This window comes from Bos javanicus, chromosome 18, assembly GCF_032452875.1.
Source record: "Bos javanicus breed banteng chromosome 18, ARS-OSU_banteng_1.0, whole genome shotgun sequence".
Lineage (NCBI taxonomy): Eukaryota > Metazoa > Chordata > Mammalia > Artiodactyla > Bovidae > Bos > Bos javanicus.
The window spans coordinates 39,435,786-39,452,574 of NC_083885.1; the positions used below are offsets into that span (position 1 = coordinate 39,435,786).

The following is a 16,789-nucleotide window of genomic DNA, read 5'->3' on the forward strand; positions in this document are numbered from 1 at the left end:
ATGACAAAATGGTATTATACAGGTAGTTTTGTATAGTTTAGGACACACAGTCTTAAGAGGGCCGGTATGCCGGAGCTTATCAATACCTAGGGAACTTTTCTGAATTCCTAACATACCATCCCTACCTTGAGGATTGATACCATAGTGAACTGATTGGAGTGGGATATCCTACGGGTTTATTAAATTAGAGCAACATGGAAGATTATTGGTTTAGGATTCCACAGCTAATAGGTACTGAAGGTGATTGTAATGATTGTCTAATTCTATAACTTTTATTAACATGGAGGTATAATATGTATAAAATAAAATGCACCTATTTTAAGTATACAGTTTGGTGAATTTCATAAGTGTATACATCCATTTCTATCACCCCAAAAGATTTCCTTGCTGCCCAGTCCAGTCCCTCTCCCCACAGGTAATCATTGATCTCTTTTCCATCATTGTAGATGAGATGTGTCTTTCTTAAAGGTGTCATATAGGTGAAATCATACAATATGTGCTCTCTTGGTCTTACTTCTTTTGCTCAGCAGAATGTTTTTGAGACCCTTGTGGGTTGTGTATTGGTTCTGTTTTATTCTGACAAGTATACTTTTATATGGGTATGCCAGTCATGCTTCACCTGTTTATGAACATTTGGGTTGTTTCCAGTTTTTGGCAGTTATAAATGAAACTTCTTTGAACATTTTTGTTCATGTGTTGTTGAGAACACATATTTTCATTTCTCTTGGGTAAACACTGAGTGGATTTGCTGAATCATATGCTAAGTGTATATTTATATGAAATTGCCAAACTGTTTTCTAAAGTATTTGAGCTATTTTACATTCCCGTGAGCAATGTGTGAAAGTTCATTTGTTCTATATTATTGCTTAAAATTATAGGCATTCTAAGGGTGTAGAGTGATATCTCCTTAATAGTTTTAATTTACATTTCTCTGTTGACTGATGACATTAGCATCTTTTCATGTGCTTGTTGGCCATTCATATATTTTATTTTGAGAAGTGTCTAATCAAATCTTTTCCCCATTTTAAACTATGATTATTTTATTTTTGAGTTATAAGACTGTATTCTAAATACAAGTCCTTTGTAAGATAGGATATAATGACATCTTTTGAAGGGTAAAAGTTCAAAATTTTTATGAAATCCAGATTATTAATTTTTCTTTTGTGCTTTGTTCTTATATATTAAATCATTGTTTAACCCACGTTTCCAAAGATTTCCTTCTGGGTCCCATTTTGAGTTAATTTTTGTATATTGTGTAAGGTTAGGGTGCAGGGTTAATTTTTATTTTTTCTCATGACACTAGTAGTCTTCTGGACAAAAAAATGTTGCCTGCCATTTCAGTAAACACAGAATATTATGACTGTGAAGACATCAGCCTGTGTAGCTGCCCCTGATGGTGCACCTTGAGGGGAATTCTGGATGGAGAAAAATAGGATCCTGGCCCTGGATAGTTAAGATATATAGCAAAGGAATCATTTCAGTAAGCCCAGACTCTTGAATCTTGTCAAACATACAAAAGCATTAAAATTATTACTTTGAGATGTCAGTTTTTGTGATTAGCAGTCATCTTGTGATGTTCAACTACATGTTTGTTATTTTTTCACAGCAAAACCTATGTATCCTGGCTCCTCCTTACTTTGAAAGACCCATCTGAGAGGCTGTATTCTGGGCTATAGCCTTCACTAATAAAACATAATTCTTGGCTTTTAGGTTGTGCATGTTTTTCAGTTGACGGTTTTGTCTGCTGAGATTGGTTTATTGTTTTTTTTCTGCCACATTTTCAAAGAGTACTTAGGATATACTGAGATGATTATGTTTCTCAGATAGGTGTTTAAGTTTGATATTTGATCTTTTCTCCTCATCTCTTATTTTGTTGAGTTGAGCTTTGATTATGATATTCAGTATTCATCTCATACTTTGTTGAACTATGTTGAGTTTAACGACAGTTGAGCAGAAAATACCTGTCTTCTTTAAGGTTAGGCATAGTCCTTTCGTTAATTTAAGGATTGTGTAAAGATTTGGCTTGATTTAGTTCCTAAGATATTTTGATATTAGTGATAGACTTTTCATTGTTAGTGTATTTTATTTCTTACTTTGCTTTAGTTACCACTTAACATTTTTATTAGTGTTCTTTACATAAATTTAATGAATTGAGGGGTTTGTATGTAATTGCTTTGCTGGAACATTGTATTACTGGACTGAACAACTCTTAAATTCTTAAAAATCAGAAATGTGTGTGGAAAGTTGTGTGTATGCTTTTGGTAGAAAATAAATGTGAACATCTTTATTTAATGTCTTTCTATATCCAGAGGATGCCAGCCCCCATCAGATTGCGGGAGCTGATCCGGACCATCCGGACAGCCCGAACCCAAGCCGAAGAACGAGAAATGATCCAGAAAGAGTGTGCTGCAATTCGGTCATCTTTTAGAGAAGAAGACAATACATACCGGTGTCGGAATGTGGCAAAATTACTATATATGCACATGCTGGGCTACCCTGCTCACTTTGGACAGGTAGGCTGGGGTGAGACCACATCTAGCAAAGGGTGCTGTGCTCTGCTTAGTCGCTCAGTCCAGCTCTTTGTGACCCCATGGACTGTAGCCTGCCAGGCTCCTCTGACCGTGGGGATTCTCCAGGCAAGAAGTGGCTTGCCATGCTCTCTTCCAGGCTAACAAGGGTACTCTTATTTTAATGTCAGTAGGTCAGGGACTGTTAGTCTTTCCTGTCAAGGAGGACAGGATATTTTTGATGTCCCAGTAGTCTTATTATTATGGAACTGAGGGTAGAATTGAGAGAGAAAGCTGCTGACCTGGGAAGGCATGATATTGCCATCAATTGTCTTTTCCATTGGGAATCTCTGTAATTATGTGGATTAGAGTATGTTTTGATGGTGGCAGTGTGTTTAAAGATTGACTGGGATTAACTGGTAGGTTGTGATTGTTCTGTCACATATTCTGGACTACGATGAGTACACTTTTAAGAAAAGTTTACTAAATGTTTTCTTAATTATTTTCTCAGTGCAGTAATATTATAACACTACCAACACTGTTGACAGTTGTGTTTAAGTAAAAGAAATTTGATGAATGCCAGGTAATGGCATTTAAGGATTTTGTCCTTAATCTCATTCCTTGATAGCTATAGCCACTGTGCAGGTCTGCCTCTTGTGTCACTCCCACACACAAACACATATTTATTTAAAAAAAAAAAAACACATATTGCTTGATACAGCCAGTCTGGGCCTGATAGTCTTGGTGATAAGTACTTTCTTCTTTCCACTTTTATACATGGTAAGGGAGATTGAGCTACAGAGAAGGGTGTAGTGGGTTGTTTTTTTATTCTTATGAATGCTATTAAATTTTATTTCACTTGAAAATTTAATTGTGTGCTAAGTAGTCTTTCTAAGGAAAAGACTGCAAAATTGAAAGAATGTAAAAAAAGTAAAATAAAAGAAAGAATGTGCAACACTAGGTACAAAGAGAAAAAATACCACCCATATTTGCATTATTCAACAATAATATTATTAATGTTTTGACATATTTGTCAGGAAAGATGGCCATCAGTTTATTTTCTGTTCAGCTCACTAACTTCAGTGGAAGAATATACCCGCACCATTGAGTTAAAAAAGTAATGGGATTGAATCTTCCCAGGCTGACTTGTGTGACTTTTATGCTCATTTTGGGGCAGGAAATGAGATCAGCCTCTCAAGAAATTCATGATTAAGAGTGGGAGAGTGTTAATTCCCCAAAGGAAAATGGAGTTATTAATATCCGAGGAAAGGACCAGATACGAGGCAATCAAAAGCAACAGCTGTCTCCTATAAATAAACATTATATGCTTTTGCCATATCAGAAATGGATCTAGGTGGTTATCCACGTAGCATGTGACATAATTAGTATAAAACAGATAGCTATTCATGTATTCTTGTTGGTTGATTTTAAGTAGACACATTAAGTTAGATAGTCAAGTGGAGGAAAGACTCCTAATCCTTCCACTCAGAGAGTGCTGCTGTTAACATCATGAGAACAATAGATTTATATACTCCTAAGGCTGTTCTTTAAAGACAAACTCTGAATTTAAAATCATAGGGTAGACTTTGGTGATATTTCATTTTGTACAGGAACTTTATATATATGTCTAGATTCATTTCTATGACATATTTAAATAAAATATGTTTTCCGAGTCTATCTAGGCGGCATTTTTTAAAGAGAAACTACAGAGGTCGTTTTGAAAGGATTTGGTAGCCGTGAGAGAAGGCTGTCTTGCCTCAAAATGAGAAAGTTTGAGCTTTAATAAAAGAGCAATAACTGGGGACTTCCCTAGCGGTCCAGCAGTTAAGACTCTCTGTGTCCACTGCAGGGGAGGTAGGTTTGATCCCTGGTTGGGGAACTAAGATCCCACATGCCATGTGGTGCAGCCAAAAAAAAAAGTAATAATTGTAGTTGAAACATACCAAATAAGTTTGTATCAATAGTTCATAATAATTAAAAAAATTTGAAAGCATTATTGGCCGTTTTTGGAAAATACGAGGGAAATGACTTATTATTTTGAAAACTGGTAAAGAAAAAGAAAGAAACATTTATCCTGTCTTTTCTATCCAGTTGTTCCTTGTAAAATAATTATTGCTAAGTTCTTTCCGAAGGAACTATTGGTAATCCAATGGTATATGTAGAGAAAGTTGCTCCTTAGAGGAATAGCCCAGCTAATAAATGAAGAAGGGATGGAAGAAGAATTAGGATATTACCATTTTCAACCCCTGATGATCATCAGTGCTGCTGATGTCACAAAAGAGATAAAACCACCAGCAATAATTAAAGCCTCCTGTTAAAAGTTCATATCACCACCTGTGAATTATATTTGCTAAATCAAAACAAAACTGATAAATGTGAATCTGATCAAGCCTCCTTGTCCATTTAAAGAGAGACATTTATAAGTGTTCATTGCTGTAGTTTCTAACAGGAAAGTATTGGGAACAATCTGTATGTCCACAAAGAGAATAGATAAGTTGTATATTTAGGTGAAATACTCTATAGCAATGAACATGCCTGAACTGGAGCTTCTTGTCTGGATGTAGGTAATGTTCAGAAGATGTTGGGTGAAAAGGGCAGGAATACAATATGATACTTTGTGGAAAGTTTAAAGCATTCAAAAACAATTGTCTTTTTCACGTATAGCTAAGGACATATGACATGACAGTGATCAACAGCAATTTTGAGTTTTGGTTACTCCTGGGATGAAGAGAGGGAACTTAGACTGAGGCAGACTATTCAGAGGGATTTAATTGAATTCATCATACTAAATTTTTAAAAATAAATGGGATAAAATGTTAAGATTTGTTGAAGCTTGTTGGTGGGTCAAATTTTTGAGTGAAATATTTCATAATAAATTTTCTCAAGAGAAAAAAAAATGGGATACAACAGGAATGTTAATATGTATTTTCCTCTCAACCAGAAGAATGAAAAAACAGGCTCTGGTTCATATAGATTTTATGTTGCCAGTCTGTATAGTGGTAAAGCAATTATAACCTTGTTCTTCAAACGTGTGTGTGTTTGTACACTAGAAAGTTATTTCTGAATATTAAAATGAAATAAAAGTAACTTTTAAAAAAGACCTAACCAATCAGTTGCAGATCCATTAATATTTACAATGTTTTTTTAATTTTTATTTATTTAATATAAATTTATTTAATTGGAGGTTAATTACTTTACAGTATTGTATTGGTTTTGCCATACATCAACATGAATCCGCCACAGGTGTACATGTGTTCCCCATCCTGAACCCTCCTCCCTCCTCCGTCCCCATACCATCCCTCTGGGTTGTCCCAGTGCACCAGCCCCAAGCATCCAGTATCATGCATCGAACTTGGACTGGTGATTTGTTTCATATATGGTATTATACATGTTTCAATGCCATTCTCCCAAATCATCCCCACCTCTCCCTCTCCCACAGAGTCTAAAAGACTGTTCTATACATCTTTCTAAATTCCATATATATGCGTTAGTATACTGTATTGGTGTTTTTCTTTCTGGCTTACTTCACTCTGTATAATAGGCTCCAGTTTCATCCACCTCATTAGAACTGATTCAAATGTATTCTTTTTAATGGCTGAGTAATACTCCATTGTGTATATGTACCACAGCTTTCTTTTTTTCCCCTAGTTTTATTTATTTATTTATTTTTAATTTGAATTTATGTATTTTAATTGGAGGCTAATTACTTTACAATATTGTATTGGTTTTGCCATACATCAACATGAATCCACCACGGGTGTACACGTGTTCCCCATTCTGAACCCCCCTCCCACTTCCCTCCCCATACCAATATTTTAATTGCATCTTTTCATCGAGATGAGTGTAAACATCATAAAGCTCGGTGTTAAAAGCAAGTGTCATGTGCATTTGACCTTTTGGGAAATTATTCTAAAAGCTGACAAAATGAGTGCAGCTTTTTTTAAAAGGGCAACCAGGTTAAATGTTGATAAAAGGCAGTATTTCTGCTTGGTTCAGAAAAATGTGACAAAGCCAGAAACTTGGTAAAATTATCCTTTTAAAAATTGTTTTGCAATTCAAAGAAAATTGGAGGATTGCATCTAGAAAAAGTATGTAGAAAATTAAGTTGTTAGGTTTTCCATCTAATCTACTCCCTCCAAATTTACTGTATTTGTTGTAAAGGGGGACAATGATTTCATTCCCTTAAGGCTTGTTGCTAATGACTGTCTGGAGTTTTGGAATGCTTCTGCTGAGAAAATATTCTGAGAAAAATTCAAGGATCAGCTGGAGATAATTAGTAGCTATTTGCCTTGAAGACATGGCATGTAGGACAACTGTTTGGGTGCTGTCTTCCTTGATGTGGCTGTTACCTTAGTGATGAGGAACTAGGCCCAGATGGTGAAACAACTGGCTTAGGTCTCTTAGCTAGAACCAGTCTTAGACTCAGCTCCTAACTCTGATTTCTTTCTCTTCCACTCTGTGTTATGTACAGAGAGAAACTTTTCTCAAATGTTTTCTTTCAATTACTAACCTGAACTTGGTGTCCTTCCTACCCTGTTTTCACAGTAGCTTGTGCATGACTGTCATGGTATATATATCATATTTTCTGATAAATATTCAAATGCTGGTTTTCTTTTGTGTGTCCTTCTAACAGTATCAGTGAGAATGACTGGTACATTGGTTTGGGCACAGCGGGAACTTACCAAATTAAAGCAAAACCACCAATGACTCAGAACACTTGGAAAGTAAATATAAAAAAAATCAGTGAGTAGCGAAGAGTTGTCACAGTCAGCCCTTTGGCATGATAGTTGGGGAGACAGGGAGAAGGTTGCTGTGGATAAGCAGGTATATTGAGGGTGTTGTTAACGGAGACATTGATAGTAGGTGAGGAATACAAAATAACTCAGCAGAAAAAGCATAGCCTTCGTGGAGTATAGAGATAAGAAAGGAGTGTACTTAACAGGCTCCGACAATAGCATCACAGATATTATAGATAGAATAGCACAGTAATTGCTCATGATTTTAAGTTATCTTTAAAAGGCTGATTGCTTCCATTTACTGAGTTATATTTGCATAGGGTTGTGGTCTTAACATTTTGAAGACTTTTTCATAAAGTGATTCCAAGACTTAAATGCTTTTTTGAAACATATGTTGTTTAACTTTGGAGGGAGAACAAATTATTTCATCTTTTTTTTTCCCCCTGTTTAATTATAATGTTATTGTATTAACTTTTCTAACCATAAGTTCTCTTTGTCCTGCAGTTTTTTTCTCCCAGCCCAATATTATTCATCTTTGTAATAAACAATGACAGTTCACTGATGCAAAATTTAAAAGATACAAAAGGATATATGATGAAAACTGTGCTTTCCATCCTCTTCCAGTCACTTAGTTTCCCTCCTTACAGGTGACTTGTGGTATTCATTTCTTGACTATATTTCCAGAGATACTTTATACATCTCCAGGCAATGGACATATATTTTCTTCAGTTCAGTTTAGTTCAGTCGCTCAGTCGTGTCTGACTCTTTGTGACTCCATGAATCGCAGCATGCCAGGCCTTCCTGTCCATCACCAACCCCTGGAGTTCACCCAGACTCATGTCCATAGAGTCGGTGATGCCATCCAGCCATCTCATCCTCTGTCGTCTCCTTCTCCTCCTGCCCCCAATCCTTCCCAGCATCAGAGTCTCTTCCAGTGAGTCAACTCTTCACACGAGGTGGCCAAAGTACTGGAGTTTCAGCTTTAGCATCATTTGGTATATTCTTACCTCTTCCAAAATTATATTGTAACATACTGTTTGCACCGTTCACCTACTAATCCATTGTGAAGATTAGTCCATACCAGTATATAACGAGCTTCCTTGTACATATTTTTTTCCAGCTTTGCTGACATGTTCATGGTAGTAAATCCAGCATGGTATTCCATTTATGTATGAATCATAATTTATTAAACTGATGTCTTATTAATGGACACTTATTTGCAATCTTACTGTTTGAAGTAATAATAGTACAGAGGAATAATATCCATTATCTTGCTCACGTGTGAATGTAAATACTTTGTCAGTTCCTAAAAGTGGATTTGTTGAGTCAGAAGGATATGTGTGTTTGTAATGTAGATAGATACAATCTTTCTCACTACGTCTCGTGCCAGTTTATACTCTCATTACTAATGTCCTTGCACTGTTAAAATAACACTTTTTTAAAAATCTTTTTTAATAGGTTAAAATGTGATATCAGTCTGGTTTTGATTTGCATTTCTTTTTCTTTTCTAATAACTTCACTGAATCATATTTTGCATATCATATAACTCACCCTTTTCAGGTGTACAGGTCCATTTTTTTTTTTTTCCAGTAAATTTTCCTAGTTGGTTTTGCATTTGTTTTGTGAGGAGATTGAACTTCCTTTTGTACTTGAGTTATTTTTTTTAGTTTGAACTGTCTCTTCATATTCTTTGTCAGTCTTTTTAAAATAAGTATAGAATCCTGTTGTACAGGATTTCATGTCTGGTTGCAAGTAGTTTTTCTAAGTTTGTCATTTGCTTTTACTTTGTTCACAGAGTTTGAGATAAAAGCAAAAGCTTCCTTTTATCTTGGTGGTGGACTGTTTATGGTGGATTTAAAGGTAGATATGTGGGTTAGCTATGTTTCAGGTGGAAGTTTAGGTAGCTATAAATGAGGAGTTAGAAGTACTGGGATGAAGTTGAGGTTGTTGTCTAAGAAATGGATACATTTAATTGGTCACTACTTTTCTTCTGTAACTTATGTGTTGAGTTGTGTTTTTAGTGAGGGCTGCTCAAAAATGAATGCCCTCTCCTCACTACCCACATCCCATTGTGTTCTGCTTCAGTCATTTTCTTTTTCAATATTTGAAAACTTTGTAACAGTCTTAATAATGACACGTGGTACATTATGAGTTCAGTTGCTGGCCACTGCCACGTAAGTGTGAAGTGTGATCAGAGTCAGTCCTTCACCTGAAGATGTATTTCAGAGACCATTTCCAGTATATAATCTTATATTTTCCCCTCAAATTTGTCACCTTCAAAAAAAAAAAAAGAAGCAGCTCATTCTTGAAGCAGAGTCACTGTACCAATGGAGAATATTTAAAAGAAAGAATTTAGTATTTGTCTCTTTAATTTTACTTTTTCTTTTGGTATTTAGTTAGTAGTTCTAACAGCTGTCACAAAAAAAACAGCAAATTGTACTCACTAGTCGTTGATGAATTTTGGTCTGTCTTAAAACCTGGCTTCCCAGGTGGCTCAGTGGTAAAGAATCCACCTGCCCAATGCAGGAGCCACAGGAGATATGGGTTTGATTCCTGTTGCGGGAAGTTCCCCTGCAGGATGAAATGGCAACCTACTCCTGTATCGTTGCCTGGAAAATTCTTTGGACAAAGAAGCCTGGTGGGCTATAGTCCATAGGGTTGCATGGAGTCAGACGCAACTGAGCACGCGATGTGCGGCGTGCACACAGACACACCCACGCACACACACTCTTAAACTTGGCCTTTAAAAATATGAAGTAATATTAATGCCTAAAAATGTCCTTCTTATTAGTTCATCTTAATAAAAAAATTTGGGTGGTTTATTTGTTTAATGCTTGATGTTTGTCAAAAGCATGATTCAGTAGAGATGATAAACATTTCGGTGATATCTTGATTCTTAGAACATTTTCTTTCACTGTTAAAATATTATTTATGGAATGATTAAGTGAGAAGATTTAAAAGCCTTCAGTTTGAAAAAGAGAAAGATTTTTCTAATAACATTTTAACTTGTGATTTTCTCATTCACCTCAGCAGTTACTTTTCTGCTGACATTTAAGAATGACTGTAATCCTCTACTTCAGAAATTGTTCTTTGAAATTTAAATTGTGTAGATAGAAAGGGTTGTTAGATAATCTTTGTTGATCTCAGAGGCATTTCAGTTTTCCTTGGGATCCTGGTTATTCTCTCTTAGAGGCTTCTTTGACATGCTCATGATGCTATAGTCATCCCACAACCTCTTGGTGTTTTTAATGTAGGAACATTGAGAGAGCAGTTTTTAAATAGCTCAAGAGGGATTTATTTGTAAACTCTTTTACTTTCCTCAATTTGACTTTCATACTTACAGGCAGATTCTTGTGGGAAGTAGTCTCATGAGATCTCACATTGCTGTATACACCAGTCTGCATCTGAGCCCCTTTCCTTGGAATGCTGTGAGTCTAAATGGGAGCATAGTTTGAAAAACTCCTCTTAAAGAGTTTTAACTTGTGTATACCCTTTGAAAACCACTGCCCTAGAGGGAATGTTTGGCTTCTTCCTTGTTAGTCAAGATGAAATCATAAAGTATATATCAGTGATTATGAAGTTCAAGAAAGTCTAAGTAGAGAGACAGACTAATTACAAGGACTTTTTTTTTTAATTGAAGGATTTTTGATTTATAGTATTGTCTGTATTTCCAGTGTACAGTGAAGTGACTGAGTTATACGTATGTGTGTGTGAGAGTATATATTTCAGATTAGTTTTCATTATGTTAAGATACTGAATATAGTTCCCTCTACTATACAGTAATGATTGTTGCTTATCTGTTTTATGTATAGCAGTTTGTATCTGTTAATTGCTCCTAATTTACCCCTCTCTCTCTCTTCCCCTCTGGCAACCATAAGTTTTCTACCTTGATCTGTTTTCTATTTTGTAAGTAGATTGATTTGTTTTACTTCTTAGATTCCACATGTGATACCATGTACCATTTGCCTTTCACTTCACTTAATATGATGCTCTCTAGGTCCATCCATGTGGCTGCTAATGGTAATACTTGGTTCTTTAATACTCTATTATACACACGTGCGTGCATATTCGCACACATGCGTGCATACCCCCCCCCAAACCTTAAACCAATCATCTGTTAATGGGCACGTGGGTTGTTCTGTATCTTGGCTATTGTAAATAACTTCATGGATTCTTAAGCTCTGAGGGTTGTATAAAGAATTATGTACGAGGAAATTGTATAAAATATTTTAGGTTAATTCTATTACTGAGTTTTCCTGTGGCTTTTTGTTGTTGTTTACTTCTGTTTGATTCCTAAAACCTCTCCTCTTCATAGTTCAAGCCTCAAATGTAGCACTTTTCCACATAATGTTAAAGTTAGTTAATTGTCCTCCTTTTTTAATTGTACCTTCCATGATGTTTAGGACTGTTTGACACTTGGGTACATTTCAGTTACTGAGCTTTTGATATTTCAGAATAGGAACCAGACATTAAATACACACATGTGTTAGGTGCTCATTTAATGTACCCTAGGAATTAAATTAAGAATAAGGTTTATTAAACCCTTATGATAACACTCCCGTAGTCTGTACGAATATTTAGATCTAACATAAACTTCGCAGATTATTTGGATGGCAAGTACGATAGGGCCTTAACTAGATACTCTATTCCAGAGCTTGATTATTATCTTTAAGATTTTGAAAGATCTTAAGTCTTTGCCTTTTATTTTTGTGGTTTGATGATATAGGTTATACCTATGTACTTTAGTTATCCATTGACTCTGGGTTAAAAACATTGTTTTCCTGATTGAAATTTCTTTTTTTTTTTTTTTTTTGTAATTTGTAGTTGGAGTGCCTCAAGCTTATCGCCTCTCAAAAATTCACAGACAAACGCATTGGCTATTTAGGGGCAATGCTGTTGTTAGATGAAAGACAAGATGTCCATCTTCTCATGACCAACTGTATCAAGAAGTAAGTCTTAATTTCTTTCTTATAACTGCTTTGTTTTTTTAGGTCTTTTTAATAATATGACATCAAGGCTTCTGTTTATTGATTTTATATTTGCTGTCTAGAATATAATTGAGTTGCTTTTGGTTCTGGAGCTTATATATAAAGAGGATAAGGAAAGGATTAAAACTTCTGTAGAAAAAAAGTAAATCTGTAGGGGATAATTTAAATGAAAGTATTGTTGTACATCTTGAGTCATAGCAACTATTTAGCAATGAATAAGCATTTGGACTTTGATAGAATAGAAAAAGCATTGGTAAATCTTAGCTTTCTTATCATAGAATTTTTTGAATACCATGAATTATGAGGCACTGTATTTATTAAGTAATTACCAGTATATTCTAAATGAATACCATTTAAAGGTAAAAAGAGAGGTCTTGCTTGTCAGCAGTCTCATCCCAGATTTCAGTTGCTGACAGTTGTATTTAGCCTGTGAGCTTTTGTGCATAAGTCCTTTTTTCTCTAACAGGTGCTTTACTGATTTACTAGTCCAGTTATGTGTTTACCTTAGAAGCTGAGGAATGCTTGCCATTCTAGAAAAAGTAGAAGACCTGCGAGTAGGGAGTTAACAGTTCTTCTCAGTATCCCTCTTATAATAAATTTCTGTTAAAAAGCTATGAAAGTTCTGATGGCCTTATTGATTTAAGGTTCTTTTTGGGTTTTTTTGGTTTTGGTATGTCTACCAGTTTATCTTCTTTTTTAGATTTAATTTTTAATTTACAGTATTTGTGTAATTGACAGAAAGAAGCAGGGGTTTATAGGCGATCAGTTTGTAGACGTTGAACTCATATATTTTGCTGTGGTAAATGTTGTAATTTAAAATTTCCTGATAATGAAAAAATTTTAAATGAGAGTTAAGATTTGCTTGTAAAAATATAGTATCTCATTTAAATACACTGCCTCTGCAGCTTTATTTGGGAAAATTTTGTTCTTTTTGGCCTTGAAATAAATATTAGTAATGAAAATACTAAGTTGCTTTAATTTATTCAACAAACATTGATTGCATACCTGTTGTATGCCAGGAGCTATTGTAAGTGCTGAGGATGGAGAATGAAAAAAGTGAGCAGAAATCTTTGGTGTCATGGAGGTTACATTCTAGGTGTTTAACATGACTTTATACTCTTATTTTGGACAAGGCTCTGAAAGTTTCTTTAATTTTTGTTCTTACATGCTCTGCTGCCCTTATTACCCAAGCCTTTAGTCACATGCTGATAATTTGACAGTTCTGCCTAGCATCAAGTTTTGAGCCAACTTAAGAATAGGTTTGTAGCTTGATTAAAATTGAAGAATGAGGCATATAGGCAGTGAAGGAATCTGTGTGTATAATGAGACCCAGCCAAGCCCCAAGTGAATTTAGGAGAGAGCTACTGATAGTTGGGAATTGATCCAATACTTCAGTTTAAGTTCAGTCAAAGGACTTTGGATCATTCAGTTTTTTAAAATCTTTTAATGAATGGGTTTTTTGTTTATTTGTGAGGTTTCTTGCTTTTTGTTTGTATTATAGGGCATCATAGTGTACTAGCAGTTTTTCTGTTTAATGGTGGCATGTTTACCTCATTGTTCATTGGTCCAGAAAAACTTTTAAGACATTAATGATCTTGGACTTAAATTTTAAGAGCTTGCCTTATACAGATATTCTTAATCATCGAAAAATGAATGAAGAGTTAACGAAATATTTTTTGGGAACCAGTACCATAATTAAGTTAAAGTTTATTAGTAATTTTTATCTTAAATATTGAAATTAGTAGAAAGTAGCAAACCTGACTGACACTTTCCTTTTGTTTCTTTTCCTTTCTTTGTTCTTCAGGGATTTATTCATTGGTTCATTAAAAATTATCATTAATGAAACCTTTACAGTGTTGACAGCAATACATTTTGTTATGAAATATAAGCTATTTTCCAGAACAAAAACAATTCAGAGAGAAGAATGGCATTATTTTACACTTTTGTAAATATCTTTAATGTCTAACCTAATAGAATAGGTTAGATGCTTGTCTTATGTTTTAGTTGAAATATATGAAGATCTAGCCTTTCACAGATAATGTTTGAAAAAGGAAGAGGGCTTTAATAACCTTTCAGATAACTGTGGATAATCTTCCATGATCCCATACCAAACTCCACAAGTGGTAGTTTCATTAGGTTAGTGTAGAATCTGAAATTGTATCAGTGAAGTTTGGGTTTTTTTTGTTATATTAAAACCCATCCATACAGTTTGACTCTTTTGTTTAGTTTTTAAACATCATGCTTAAAGCATTTGGAGAAAATTAGTTCAAGGAGCTTTAAAGTATTAATAGACTGTCAGGTTCATGATGGCAATACAAATATTCCAAAATTCTAGTTTTCACTTTCAAAGCTTAGGTTTGTCATTGGCAACAAATATTGTCACTTGTTGCCCTTGAAGTGATAGGCTTACTTGGCTTTTCTTCCAGAAAATGTTTAAGAATGTTTAAGAAAATAACCACATCTTAGTAATTATAATTGTTATTTTTCAGGTAAAAATGATGTTCATTTTAAAAACAGCTGGTTCGTAGTTTAGCTTGCAAATGAAACAGATACACAAGTGCTTTTTGCTGAGATTGTCCCTTATTTCATTATGCATCAGAAGTATTTCATGCATACTTTCCATTTTGTCACACAGAATATTAAAAAATGTGCACTCAAGAGTCAAGGTATGAGGGAGTTCCTTGGTGGCCTAGTGCTTAGGATTCTGGGCTTTCACTGAAGTGACCCAGATTCAATCCCTGATCAGGGAACTGAGATCCTACAAGTTGCATGGCATGGCTTAAAAAAGAAAAAAAGTCAAGGTATAATTAAGCTAGTCATTTTTACTGCTTTGTCGTGAGTGACTGAACAGCAGACAACAACAAAAAGGGGAGTATTAAGTGAAACTGCCTCCCTCCCTTCCTTCTTTGACCGTTAAGTATATGGCAGTGAATTCAGTGACTGGTAATACAGTTTGGTGCCTCTTTCCTGATACGTGCTAATGTGCCTTAGTTCTTCCCATTTGCACTGATAGTGCAATAAAGCTGACAAATAATGAGTTAGTATTGTGAAAGTATTTATATCTCATGGACCCCCTGAAATAGTCCTAGGAACTTCCAGAGATTCTCTAATCACCGTTTGAGAACCACTGAACTAAAGGATTTTAAAATACTCTTAAGGCTGGTAGAAGTAGCATAACTCAACATAGGAATTCAGCTTCTGCATAGTAAGAGTTGATTATAATATATAAATGCATTTACTATTCAAACTTTTAATGCTTCAACTTTTCTGAAAATACTTCCTGGCTGGTTTAGAAATAGTTTTGTGCAGTAATCAGTGCCTGTTAGAATTTTTTGTATCTGTTCAGTTCAGTTCAGTTTCTCAGTCGTGTCCAACTCTCTGCGACCCCATGAATCGCAGCATGCCAGGCCTCCCTGTCCATCACCAACTCCCGGAGTTCACTCAGACTCATGTCCATTGAGTCAGTGATGCCATCCAGCCATCTACTAGATATTGAGCCTCACTGTAACATCTACCTTAGTTTAAGATGATTTAATTAGCTGTTTTTTTAGTTACTGTTTTTCTTCTTTTGAATAAATGTAAAAATTAATATCAAGGTTAATACTGTGCTCAAAGATTTTAGAGTGTTTCTGTTGTGATGTTTGTCATCTTAAATGCTCTAGCAGGATTGTGTTTTCTAAATTTTTTTTTTAACATTTTGGTTAATATCTTACTTTTTTGTAGTTAATAGAGCATATTAAGATCTTTAAAGATAGAGTTGTGCTTCATATTCTGTCATTGCTAGTAAAGAAAGTTCTTTTGGCATCCCATAGGTAGTATGTTGTATAGATTCTGTTACTAGTGGTGTTTGGAAACGCTGGGTTGTAAGCATGTAGAACAAACTGTCAGTTTACTGTGTTGTAATTTGTATTAATAATAAGGTTAGAATAAACATTTTTTTTTTGCAAAAATTATCCTAATATTTTCCTTATGAGAGGAATCATGAATCATTCAGAGCTTTCTTGTTAAATTGTGAAGCTTCTTCATTGGGAGCACCGGGCAGGGCATATTCATTTCTGCCGCCTTCTTTCTTTTGCAGTGATCTCAATCATAGCACACAGTATGTACAAGGGCTAGCACTTTGTACCCTCGGCTGCATGGGGTCCTCAGAGATGTGCAGAGATCTTGCAGGAGAGGTAGAGAAACTCTTGAAAACCTCCAACTCTTACTTAAGAAAAAAGGTAACTTTCCATGAAACGGAATGTCTGTGTTTGGAATAGGGAGTATTATGGAGAGAAGGCACATTATTCATTCTTGAAAGCGCAAGTGATAATATAACTTTCTCTGTGCATTAAATGTGTTTTAAATGACTGTATATGAATCAGTTGTTCATAAGTCAAAATCTATTTTTTATACTAATTTTGGAGGTGATTTTTTTATTGCTATTTAACTCTCCAGTTGGTAAGTGATTGTGAACACTTTAATTCTCTTAATTCCTCACTTTTCAAGAAAATTGTTTATCAACAAACAAATAGATGGCATACCTAATTACTTCCTAAATTACCTGACTCTAAGCAGT

The 16,789-nt window shown here is 34.9% G+C and overlaps 1 protein-coding gene across 3 annotated transcripts in view; it reads left to right on the forward strand.

The window, feature by feature from the left end:
• Positions 1 to 16,789, forward strand: part of AP1G1 (adaptor related protein complex 1 subunit gamma 1) — a 97,833-nt gene that overhangs the window by 36,451 nt on the left and 44,593 nt on the right. For all 3 annotated transcript variants that reach the window (XM_061387805.1, XM_061387804.1, XM_061387806.1), the window contains exons 2-4: positions 2,310 to 2,513; positions 12,068 to 12,192; positions 16,310 to 16,451. In XM_061387805.1, the coding sequence (XP_061243789.1) occupies positions 2,313 to 2,513; positions 12,068 to 12,192; positions 16,310 to 16,451 (468 nt within the window). In that variant the 5' untranslated portion in view covers positions 2,310 to 2,312. The remainder of the gene's footprint in view (positions 1 to 2,309; positions 2,514 to 12,067; positions 12,193 to 16,309; positions 16,452 to 16,789) is intronic.